At 44.5% G+C, this 12746-nt stretch overlaps 1 protein-coding gene across 9 annotated transcripts in view; it reads right to left on the bottom strand.

The window, feature by feature from the left end:
* The window catches only part of SIL1 (SIL1 nucleotide exchange factor), a 254106-nt gene that overhangs the window by 178586 nt on the left and 62774 nt on the right, over window positions 1-12746 (bottom strand). For 3 of the 9 annotated variants that reach the window (XM_070234176.1, XM_070234174.1, XM_070234177.1), the window contains 2 exons: window positions 10366-10467; window positions 7867-7934 (listed from right to left, as the gene is read on the bottom strand). The exons of 3 other annotated variants lie outside the window; for them this stretch is intronic. In XM_070234176.1, coding sequence (XP_070090277.1) covers window positions 7867-7928 — 62 coding nt within the window. In that variant the 5' untranslated portion in view covers window positions 7929-7934; window positions 10366-10467. The remainder of the gene's footprint in view (window positions 1-7866; window positions 7935-10365; window positions 10468-12746) is intronic. 3 more of the 9 variants (XM_070234178.1, XM_023617609.2, XM_070234179.1) reach the window with 2 other exon arrangements.

Here is a 12746-nt window from a genome sequence, read left to right as displayed (position 1 = left end):
GGAATTAACAAGTAAGCTAATAAACACATTGTCAGGGCAAAGATATAGCATCCCAAAATGCACTTTTTGAACCTATTCTGACAAGTACGTTTCAGCTTTAATTATCTATAACACTTCAAAGTGCAGGTTGCAAAACACAGCAGAATGTTTTGTAAAACTAATAATATCTTGGTAATGGAGAACATTGTGGCTGCTGTGGCTATTAAAACTTTGCTGAGGAGCCAGTAACCTGCTTACAGTTTCTGGAAGAACAATCAGCTTGGTGGATTAGCAAAGGGGAACACCTGGGAGTTATTAATGTAGTAAAATAATAGGTAACTCACTAGAGTACCCAGAGTTCTCCTACTTTTCTTTTTGCTAGGTACTTCTTTCTCTCCCTCAACACCATATCCTCCTTCATGGTTCTTCTAGCAACTTCCTACCTTCTTTTCTCTTGCCAAAAAGGTTCAATCTGATTTTCCATCAGTATTTCAAAGTAACAATTACAGCTAACATTTAGAAAGTATTTACTCACCAGACATTGTGCTGACAACAACCCTACATCATAGGTACCATCATTATTCCCCTATTACAGAAGAGAAAGCTAAGACCCAGAGAGGTTAAGTCATTTTTCCAAGGTCACCAAGCCCAACCTCCAAATTACTGTATCAAACTGCCCGACTCCCAAATAAATTGAGGACCTTCCTACTGGCACCTAGAGAAGAACTTAAAGAGACATATCCAGGGGGCTGGCCCCATGGCCAACTGGTTATGTTCGCGCGCTCAGCTTCGGCGGCCCAGGGTTTCACTGATTCCAATCCTAGGCATGGACATGGCACCACTCGTCAGGCCATGCTGAGGCAGCGTCCTGCACAACCAGAAGCACTCACAGTTAGAATCTACAACTATGTACTGGGGGGCTTTGGGGAGAAGAAAAAAAAAAGAAGATTAGCAACAGTTGTTAGCTCAGGTGCCAATCTTTAAAATAAAAAAAGAGAGAGAGACATATCCATATATCTTTAGCTTGAGGCTCTGACTGCTCAGAAAGACTGGAAAAATGCTCTTAGAACCATCCAGAAAATATCTTTCATTCCTCATTTCTCAGAGAGAATCATCTGGAAAATACAGTCAGTCCCAAAGAATCCTTGGGAAAAATGCAAATGAATCTACAAATGAAAGCAAGTTTACCCCTTCTCCTGGATGAACCAAAACCCCTGGATTGAGCAGTAGCTCAAGGCAGACACCTCTGCTCCCTCTACATGCCTGAATCTCAGCAGGCTGTCACCAACAAGCTCCTTATTCCACCACCAGGGGAATAATGGAGAGTCCCCAAGTCTTGGGAAGAAAACCAAAATAAATAAATAAATAATGCAAAAAGGGAAGGAATAAGTAAGAAGAGAACAAAGCTCAAACTCCTATTTATTATGTATCAGCAGGTTCTGAATTTTTAAGCTTCTTATTAAAATATTCTGGCCCCAAATTAGTTTTCTTTGCCTGGTCCTAATTATTGCTTTAGCTCTCTTCAAATGGGCCCCCAAAGATGCTGAAAAAATGTAAACTGGAAGGTTGACTTGTTCCATGGGAACCACAGGAAGACTCCCTGACATCTTGCTCTGAAATGCTATTTTGTAACTTCATAGGATAATGCCCCAGAACTAATCATGGTAAAGATCTCCATTTCCCCTAGAAACAGGGCTCACTGGGGCTAGGCAGGCAAGGGCAAAGATGGTACTGAAAGAAAGAAGAAGGGAAAAAAAAGCCCCCATTTCCTCATCTTGCAGCACAAACACAAAACTGGCTCCCAAATTCTCCCCAAATCACTAGGGTAGTACTGATGACATCAAATTCCAAAGCTACATGTCACTTGAGGTGACACTTTCCATTCTGATGGGGGAAGGGTCAACAGGATGCTGGGAGATGAGGAACTGGAGCAGTAAAGAGAGAGAATGGAGAAGAAACGTAAACCATAAATTAGAGCTGGAAGCCCTGCTGCTTCTCCTGCTAAGAGCCGGCAAGGAAGGACTGAACTAACTTTCTAGAAAGGTAAGACCATGAAACGTGATGTTAAAATAAATTGAGAGAGAAAAAGGAAGAAGATCAGAGGAGAGAAGGAGAATCTTACTGTACCAGGTTTGTAATTTGTCTACTTTCAGAGCTGAAGCTCTTGAGTAGCAGGTTTTTTAAGGTTTATTTTAAGAGCTTTGAGGCCCTTGGGAGTGGGGATCTCACCAATTCTACATTTTTCAAAGTCTCCTGAATTTTGTTGTAATGGAAAGCATCTGCATGAAATAAGATGAATTCCTCTTAGAGAAGTGTCCATTCCTTAGAAAATGAATGTGTTCGTGTGTGTGTGCATATGTAAGAAAAGAGAGATATCTGAGAGCTGTTTCCATAGTAGTCTACTATTCTATCAGATGCACAGGTAAAGATACAGGAGCAGGGATGGGAGACCTGATCTTCCAAATCCTTATGAACACGAAGATTGGCAACTGGTTTTGAAGTAGTTCTCACTCAGGATTTAAGGAAAGAAGAAAATATCAATGCAAATCAAAATGAAAAGAAGTGCAAGTTTATTTACTTCTTAACCAAAAGAAAAACAAAAAACTTCAATCTAAAAAAAAATCGGTAGCCTGATTAGGCATCACAGAAACTTACGCCATCACTAACCCTGAAAATTAGGATCTCTCATTTGGAGACTCCCTGGCTGATCCACCTTTAAATGACACAGAATTATGGATGACAGTCAAATGGTGCGAGAAAGTACAACAGTACATTTTACCCATCCCAACCACATTTCTTTTTTCTTGTTTTTTTTTTTTTGAGGAAGATTAGCCCTCGGCTAACTACTGCCAGTCCTCCTCTTTTTGCTGAGGAAGCCTGGCTCTGAGCTAACATCCGTGCCCCTCTTCCTCTAGTTTATACGTGGGACGCCTACCACAGCATGGCTGCCAAGCAGTGCCATGTCCGCACCCAGGATCCGAACCAGCGAACCCCGGGCCGCCGAGAAGCGGAACGTGCGAACTTAACCGCTGCGCCACCGGGCCGGCCCCCCCAACCACATTTCTAAAATCACGAAAAAAAACACCTTCACAGCCTGGAAGGTGGAGGAGATTAAGCCTAACATGTTACCTACAACCCTGGCCAGAAGAAAGCTGTGAAAAATTCTCAAAGAAAACACTCCTTTGAACAAGAATTGCAAAAACAACACGAGGGCCAGGAAATAGAGCACGTGAGAAAAGATTAAAGGAACAGAGATCATCGTTTAGCTCTTAAGAGGAGAGGTGAAAGAAGTGAGAAGAGGCTTAATAATGATTTTTGAGCCCAGAGAAAGTTGCCTGAGAGAGCCACTCACTGTTCTACCAAAGAGCCACCTCTAGTACCAGAATCTTCTTAGAGCTAAAATTCTTGCATAAAAAAAGGGAAGCGGGGGGCCCAGCCCAGTGGTGCAGCAGTTAAGTTCTTAAGTTTGCACGTTCTGCTTTGGTGGCCTGGGGTTCACCAGTTCGGATCCCGGGTGTGGACCTACGCACCGCTTGGCAAGCCATGCTGTGGCAGGCATCCCACATATAAAGTAGAGAAGGATGGGCACGGATGTTAGCTCAGGGCCAGTCTTCCTCACCAAAAAGAGGAGGATTGGCAGCAGATGTTAGCTCAGGGCTAATCTTCCTTAAAAAAAAAAGGGAAGGGGGACCTCACTAAAAGTGAACTTCTAAGTTTAAACATAAATTAAAGATTACCCCAGATGGATAGAGGATGGTCAGTAACTACAGAAAGTTAAGACACTGACTTAGTCATAGTAGGAAGAGTGACCAAATACCCTGAATTAGCCACAAGGCTAAGTCCTTCAAAGAAGGAAAATAAGCAAAGGAGAGAGCTGACAAGGAAGCTGTCCAATGTCCTTCCTTTGGCAACTTTATAAATAACGAAGAGTCACCAATATCTAAGGCAGGTTAAGATAACCATGTGCTTAGAGAAAGGAGAAGGCAGCTTTCGGTGGGAGAAAGGGAGCCTTAGGATGAGTGGAGACAACTACCTCTTGGACTAAGGTTCTCAATAAACACAGAACCTTTTTAGGAATATAAGCCCATGTCTGCTGGCTCACCCTGCTCCAGAAACCCTCTCCTCCTCATATCCATGCCTAGAACTTTATCCTCTAAATCCAGGACCAGGTCTTTGAGCACTAATAACATTTAGGACCCAAACATTTACAAAGGTGGCTGGAGTCCCACTTCCTCCTTACTCCAGGAGCTTGGAGTGCTTCCCTGGCAAAGCAAAGATAAAGGTTTGCCTAGGCCTTACCAGATGCACACACCAGCACTGAGCAGACCACATACAGTCCCTGCAGCTCCTTAGGGTACAGGCCCTCTGCAATAGAAACAATTAACTGGTCCAGAGTCTCACTCATACCGCTGATAGTTGCCATGAAAAAAACAGACCACTGCCAGAAAGAGAAGCACTACCCCCTCTGACCTCTCCATGTCTCACCCTACTACTCACTCACATTCTGTGAATTTGTCTCTATCTGGCCATTGTCAATTTGTCAATTCTTGTCTAACGCCCTTGTCTAGAACTTAGGTAGTATTGCAAAAGGCATTGGTAGAAAATCAGAGTGAGATAAATTTGCCATGTCCTGGTGAGCTTTTGTGTTTGTTTTATTCCAAGCAAAGGCACTAAAACTTGCTTCTTTATAACAGAAAACCTAAAAATCAATGACCAAAGCCCAGCAAACACAAACTCCCCTTTCTAATAACAACATGCCAGGAAGAAAGAGAGCCACATAAAATGAAGCCAGGGAAAAATAGGCTTTCCCTAGAAGGTTCCAATTAATAGTGAGGGGGAGAGGGGAGGACACTTAATAAGTAATGAATAAGAAAGATAATCATCTTGATCACATTTATTTAGGAAACAAAGCAGTATGAGTATGAACATCTGTGTACCCAGGTTCTGAATAATAACAATCCATTCTCATTCACAAGCTCATTCATTCAACAAATGTTGTTTGATCATCTACTATATGCCAGGCACTGTTCCTAGTACTGAGATACAGCTATGAACATGACAGACATGGTCTCTGTGCTTAAGGAACTTATATTCTTGGGGAGGGAAAACTGATTCAACAAGAACCAAACAAGAAAAAGATCACATGGCTATGTAACAGTGACATAAGTAGTTACTTTACACCAGAGGAAAGGAAGAGCCTTTCTCTTAAGTAACAGCAGAGCTGAGATCTGAATGACAAGGAGCCAATCAAGTGAAGGTGAGGGAAGAGCATTCCAGGCAGAGGGTAGAGTTGGAGCAAAGGCTTTCTGTACCAGAGCAGAAAGAAGGTCACTGTGGCCAGAACATAGAAGGCGAGGGAAAGAGAGTAAAGAATGTGGCTGCCAAGGCAAGCAGGCAGGCAGGCAGGGGTCTGCTCATGAAAGGCCTGTAACCAGAGTAGGGAGTTTGGACTTTATTCTAAGTATGATGGTAAGCCAGCAGAGAGTGAGCGGCTAGAGAGTGATGTGCTCTTTAAGAACTTATTGAGGGAAGCTGATAAGTGATTCCAAGATGTAGACTGACTTTTCAAAACATTTATCTGGCCACAGAAGTTTAGAAGAGTTTTATTTCCCGAGAGAAATGCTTAACTGTTTTTTAATCTACCAGTTATTGAATATGTACAGTACTATATGAAGGGCACTGTGCTAAGTGTTTTATATACATTTTTTTTTTGAGGAAGATTAGCCCTGAGCGAACTGCTGCCAATCCTCCTCTTTTTGCTGGGAAGACTGGCCCTGAGCTAACATCCATGCCCATCTTCCTCTACTTTATACGTGGGATGCCTACCACAGCATGGCTTTTGCCAAGCGGTGCCATGTCCGCACCCGGGATCCAAACCGGCAAACCCCGGGCCACCGAGAAGCAGAATGTGCGCACTTAACCGCTGTGCCACCGGGCCAGCCCCCATTATTTTATTTAATCTTCACCCAACACTATGAATAGATATTATCATTTCCCTTTTACAAATGAGAACACCAAACTCAGAGAGGAGGGGAAGTGACTTGTCCAAGGCCACCCAGCATATACGTGGCAGAGCCAGGGCTGGAACTCAGGTCAGTCTCCCTCGAAAGAGTTCGGATTCCCAAACACTTTGCTCTAATGACTGTACCCCCTTTCCCTACAGAGAAAAGAGACAACAGTTGTTTTGGGTTACCACTCAAGCCTTCTGCCTATTGCCTTCCCTATAATCAAAGCAGTCACTCACCTTCCCCAATGAGGGACATAGATTAGGCCTGACTCCAAATACCTTTCCCAGGAACCTTCCCTAACAACCCAAATCCAACCTCACTGTTCCAGGCCCTTGGCCAGCCTTTCTCAGCACCTACTGTCCCATCCATGGCTTCTCTCCCAATAGGGTTTGAATTCTTTGAAGGTATTATACTCTTCACCATTCACTAAGCACCTACCATGTGCAAGGCACATGATGTGCATTATCTCATTTCATCAGTACACCCTTATTCAGATGAGGAAACTGACTCACAGAAGTACCAGAACAAGGTCAAAAAGCTAACCATTACCAGATGTGGAATTCTATTTCTTCCTACAGAATACAGTGCATGAAGCTTACTAAATGGTGAGTGAATGAAGGGACATATAAACTCATCATGGCAACCCCGAGTCCCGTGAATGAGGAACAAAGCACGGGTACAGGTCAGGGCCTGCACACTCAGCTCTAGACACTCTAGACAAACACATCCTCTCATCTTCTCAGCCAATATAGGCTCCAATTCAGAGAAAGGCTCTGTCCTTTCTCCCCTGCCTTTCCAATCCCCAAGGAATCAAATTAACCTTCCCCCACACCCTCACCAAATGTAGTCTCCTTAGAAAGGTCATCCCCCCACCTCTATCCCAGAGACCACTGGGGAGTATTTTATTTCAATAACTTGGTACTGAACAAACCTTTACAGAAAATACAACCCAGCTTATTTCTCACGGTCTCTTTTATGTCACCTTTCTTACACAGTATTTTACAAAGGAAAAGTAGCAGCAACAATAGAGTTTTAAGGAATAAATAAGAGGAGCCAGGGATGTTCACTATCAGAAATGGAGACTCATGAGGCAGCAAAAAGAGAAGGCTGCTCCAGATGGTGCAGTCCTAGCAGGAAGCAGGGCTACCTCACCAAGAACCCCCCACCCCCAAGCTGGGAGGAAACAAGAATGAGGGTCTTCTAGAGGCTGGGGGCAGCAAAAGAGGAGGCCTGAAGAAGGAGAAAGTGTCACCAAGTGGACATCTGAGCTGGATCCCCTCTAGGAGACTCCTTGTTTTGCTGATGCATGACCAAACAGAATGAGACAAATAGCAGAAAAAGTGACCACAAGACTGAGCACCTCAAGGCGAAGACCATATCTTTATACCATCCCCAACATGGAGTCCAGCACACAGCTGACATGTAAATCAAACAACAAAAGTTATCCAAATAAATCATAACAACAATCATTATCACCTTTTATTCAACATTTACCCTGTGAAGGACCCGAAGCACCTTTCATCTATTCTCATTGATACTTCACAATAACTACCCTGTGAGGTAGGTACTACTATTATTCCCCAGTTAGAAAATTACGGGTCAGGGAAGTGAAGTAACTTGTCCAAAGTCACACAGCTTGTAGGCGGTAAAGTTGAGATTCTAACTAAGGTCTATCCAAGTCCAAAGGTCATATACTTCCAACCATTGTGCAACACAGCCTTCCAGCTGAGTATGTGAAAGGAGTGGTGGACAAGGGCACAGTATTGCTGAGGAAGGGCTCTGGTCTAGAGTCTGGAACCACCTACTACACATTTTACACTTGGTTTGACAGTGTGTGACTCTGGCCCAGGCTTCTTTATACCATAGGTCCCTTCCATACCTGAGTCTTCCTGGATATACAATGGGAGAATATCCACAGCCCATTTCCGGCCCTCCAGACATTGGCTGCTGCCAAGAGAGAACATGTACACACTACATCAACCAGAACTGAATGTTACACAAACCACATGTGCTGGCTTTGCTAACTCAGCACACCACATCTCAGGGAGTTACCCACATCAGTGACTGAAGTGGTCCAAGGTGAAAGGGTAGCCCTCACCCAGTAGTGACAGCCAACAGAGGGATGGTGAGACAACAGGTTACAAAGGGCTTTGTTGCTGTCAGATATTAACCAGTGACAGGCCTAAAACATCCAGGCCTTTTTCTGGGAAGGTGGAAAAATGCCAAATACCAGCACTCTGAGCCACTATGTCTGCTGAGTGGCCAGGTGGCCCCAACACACTGGCCATGGGCACTGAGAGAGGACTTGACTCAGGAGGAACATGGCAACACTTCAGGAGGTCAGTCTCAAGATCGTCATTTAGCTGACTGAAGGAAAGCAAGCAACCAACTACAGTAATGTTCTTTTTCTGATCCTCATTCTCACTCCCTTGTCAAAACACATCCAATGTACCGTCTGACAGAGTGATCTGCTCATACTGAAAATCCAATCATCTCACCACCACAACCACGACTAACAACCCTCCAAAGGATTCTCTGCTCTCCAGGTCAGCACAAAATGCCTTGCCATGTCTGACCAGGCCTGCCCTTGCCAGTCCCGCCAGCCTCATCTCGTAACCATCTCCTCTCGCTCTCTGTGCTCCGGCCACATTTTCTATCAGTTCCACATAGAAGTCATGCTTCTTTGCCCTCTGCCACCACCCTGGAGCCTTTGTAAAAGCTGGGCCCTCAGTCTGAAACGCTCTTCAACCTCATGTTGCTTTGCTTAGTAAACAACTGCTTGTTCTTCACAATTTAACTCAAACATCACTTCCTCAAGAAAACCTTCCCTACAAGCCAAATCCCTATCAAACGTTCTCATGGTACCACATTCCTTTCTTTCAACACATTTATTACAATTATAATTTTACATTTATGGGTGTAATTATAATTTGACTAACGTCTATATTCATCAACACGCTCTGAGCAGGAACCGTATATGACTTGGTCATGACTGTATCTCAGGGCTTACCAAAGTGTCTAGAATGTAACAGATACTATATATATGTTTGTTGACTAAAAGAAGAAAAATTTCAGAGAGAAGGGAAGTGAAGCTCTGCCCAAATCAAATGGCTCTGCTTAGAGAAGCAGTTCTCCCCTTCTGACCTTAAGCCAAACTATTCTTTCCCTTCCCCCTTTCTCTTCCCAAATTTCTTATAGAAGTTACTGTCTATGTCCTGCCTTTCTCTAAGCAGTGGTAGCCATAGTGATAAGCTGGCCTACAGCCAAAAATAGTCTAAAAAGATATCACCTTGTCTGAGTGCTCTGGCTTCCAAAATAAAAGTCCACAGCAAAGACCCAGGCAGAAAGAAACACAAAAACCTTTACCCAGTAAAGAGACTGAGCCAAACAACTAGCAGCCTCTGCAAGAAACAAGTACTCCCCAGAGCAGGCAGCGCCCCCAAATGACCCACCCAAAGGAAAAAGGGGAGGGGAAGCAAGGCTGCTGAGGGCTGAGGCAGAAGCAGGTATACAGGTAGTTCCCTAAAGGGATTTTAAACCTTGTCTTTTACTCTTTGGATAAAGCAGAGATGTGCCCAAACATTAAATATCAAAGTCTCCCCTGATGAGGCAGCTTCAGAGGAGGTCTAGAGATGGTGGTTCAAAGAAGCAATCCCAGCACCTGAAGAAGCCCACTTAAAACTCTAAAAATTCCCTACAGAAGCAGGAGGGTCTTGTCCTTGCCCTTCTACTCTTTCGGGTAGGCCGGGGCGGGGGGCGGCAGACCAGAAGCATTTACTAAGCTCTACTTAGTGGCAAGCACAGTGATAGGTACTTCAGAGACAGGGCTGTTAGTGAAAAACAAAGGAGAAATAGAGGAGCACATACACAGACAGGGAGCTGACGCTCAGGGAGGTTAAAACAACTTGTCCAACAGCCAGTGAATGGCAAGGTCAGGAGCAAACCCAGGTCTGCCTGAATCCAAAGACTCTTTCTCCTACCCCAGTGCTGCCTTTGCGGGTCATCTATGAGTCCAGCTCTGCTCCTCAACCCTGCATCACCACCTTTCTAACCAGAACAGGAATGTAGCTCCAGCAAGCTCTCTAGATAAGGAAAGGCCATCTTCCACAAGCACAGCTCGCCACCATTAGTATGACATAATTAGGGTACTTCACCACTCCTTAGGTATGGAGCGTAGTTTGCTGTAGAAAGCGCAGTTTGCTGTAGCTATGGGTATGAAGCTGGATTTTCTGAAAATCCCAAAAAGATCCACACAGACGAAGTCTCTGCCTTTCCCAGAACCCACTGCTGCTGGGTGCTGGGATGGTAATCCTGCAACCCAGAGTACCTTAAACCATGGGATGGTGGGTGCTCCATCACACCATGAGAAAGACAGTACCTGCAGAGCAGACAACCCCAGCTGAAGTCTCCACAGCTCCTCTAGCTATGTAGAGAGGATAGCAACTCCATACCTGAATCATCTGCATCCACATGGCATCTCCTGCAAGGTTAAGCACGCATTCATTGTGCTGTAGTTCAAGGTTAACCCTTCCCCCTGCACTCCTTTCAGGATCTTCCTCTTATCAAAAGCTATGCCAGATTATTATTATAATGATAACTATTATGCCATTATAATAACATTATTGCACTTTTTTCCTGCACTTGACATCTGTTGGCTGATAAGTTTAACTGGTACATAAGCAATAATTACGCAGTACTTTCTCCTTTCCAGCCAAGCCTCTAGTGTGACTCTTAAAGCTAAATCCAACCATAGCAAATGCCCAGCCCCAACAGCAATAGGAAACATGGCTCATCTGGGCTCAACCACCATAGTTTCAGTGGTCACAGTGCCAGAAACAGAGGCTCCACTACGTTCCTAATTGTTGACACACTCCCTCGCTCCTGGGAAGGTGATGGAATTTGTGGGATACACCAACCAGCAAGCAATTTATTGTTGAAAATCCCACGAGGGCTGGAGGAGTCATACACAGACCTCAGTATTGCAGAAGGACAAGCAGTACCAAATCACAATGCTGCACATCACAGCAAGAGAAGGAGGAGAGGAAAATGCACTTCTCTGGGAGTTCTCAAATAAATGGCTCCCAGCGAGCCATTCTACCTATGCCTCACACACACTTCTTGACAACTGCTGGTAAAATTGGCAACAGGGAGAAAAGGAGGGAGCAGAGGGCAATCTTCAGGCCCCTACTTTGTAGCTGAGAAATTCACCAGCCTGGCTGCTGGGCCTTCTTTATGCAGGGCCCACTAGGGGTCAAGATGCAGTCTGGAGTCCAAAGAGGAGAAGCAAGTCTCACTGTTGGCCAAAGCTCCTGAATCTACCTGTCACACTATTTAACGTAAAGATATGAGATTCTATGACTGCAGAATATCAAAATGCCTAAATTACACATTAGCCTTATTAAAGTAAAAGCAACCCATAGCAAAGCTACATAAAAAACACACATGATAAAACAAACGCCAGCAAGAGTCCGGGGCTGGCCTTTGTTCTCTACCTTTAATACACAGGGCTTTTTTTCTTTTTTTTTTTTTTTTTAAGGTGGAGAGGGGGTGGAAGGTTATTTGAATTTAAATTAGCAGTGAACACTAAAATCTGTGTGCAAGGAGAAAAGGAACATTCAAGAGTACCAAGCACAGGCTTTTGAGACATGTGTGGCCAAGGTAGTAGTAGTCCGCAGGGCTTTCTCCTTCAGCCTCAGCACGCTGCTTTCATCACTTGGGAGCAGGCAAGCCAACTGACAAGGCCCAGGCAGCAAAAAGGGGCACTTCCCATAGGTCTAGAGAGACGATTGCCCTCTCAGAAGGAAATTAGTATGAAGCAATAAAGAATGAATAAGACCAGTCAGCCACAGAGGGGGTTCGGAGAGGTGTTACTGAGGACGGGGACCATATCTGTCTCACTGACCACTATGTTCTCATGGCCAAGCAGGACCTGACACATAGTGAGTGCTCAGCAAAGAACTGTAGATTGAATGGTAACCAGAAAGATTCCTCAAGTTGGAATGGATTGAGGAGAGGTAGAATCTAGTTGTTCCTACTATAACCTGTGGTAAAAGAAGGGCTGTGGTCTGCAAAAGATAGATAAAAGGGAACCTAAAGAATGAAAATGAGCCTCTCTCCAATACATTCCTGGTGCCCTAACAGACTAACAAGCCTGTTGTGGTCAGACCACAGATATAGCCCTAGAAGGACAATGCTGGGAGGAGAGAAGAGGAGAGGGAAGAAGAGAGGGGAATAAACAGGATGAAACATTTACTGAGTGCTTACTACGTACATATCTGAAAACCCCAGGAAGTTTTACAGATGAAGAAGTAGGAGCAGAGAGGTTAAATAACTCACCTGAAGTCTCACAGCTAGTTCATGGTTTAATCTGGGTATATCTGATCCTATAGCCAAGACCTTTCCTCCATAGTTCACCTGGATTCCCTGTAGGGCTGAGCTGGCTTCCCAGCTAACCCTTCCTATAGAGGAGACACTCCTACCCGTCCACACAAATCAACTTGGCAGTCATGTTTCTTAGAGTTAATTAGTTAACTGGAACTGTGGCTTGATGGTCTCATGAATTTCATGTGCTTGAGACAGCCTACTGGAACTTAAACCTGAGTGAATTAGCTGAGCTTCTGGACCTATAAAACTACCAACCAGAGAGGCCCTGACTAAGCCATCAGCTGGTACGTATCTCTGGGACAACTCTCTTTGGCATAGCACAAGTCAGGGCTAGGTGAGGAAAAGACAACCCAAGCATGATCTCTACATGCCCCC

This window comes from Equus caballus, chromosome 14 (assembly GCF_041296265.1).
Source record: "Equus caballus isolate H_3958 breed thoroughbred chromosome 14, TB-T2T, whole genome shotgun sequence".
Taxonomy (NCBI): domain Eukaryota; kingdom Metazoa; phylum Chordata; class Mammalia; order Perissodactyla; family Equidae; genus Equus; species Equus caballus.
Note: the sequence above shows the minus strand (reverse complement) of the source record. Positions and strands in the feature narration are given on the sequence as shown.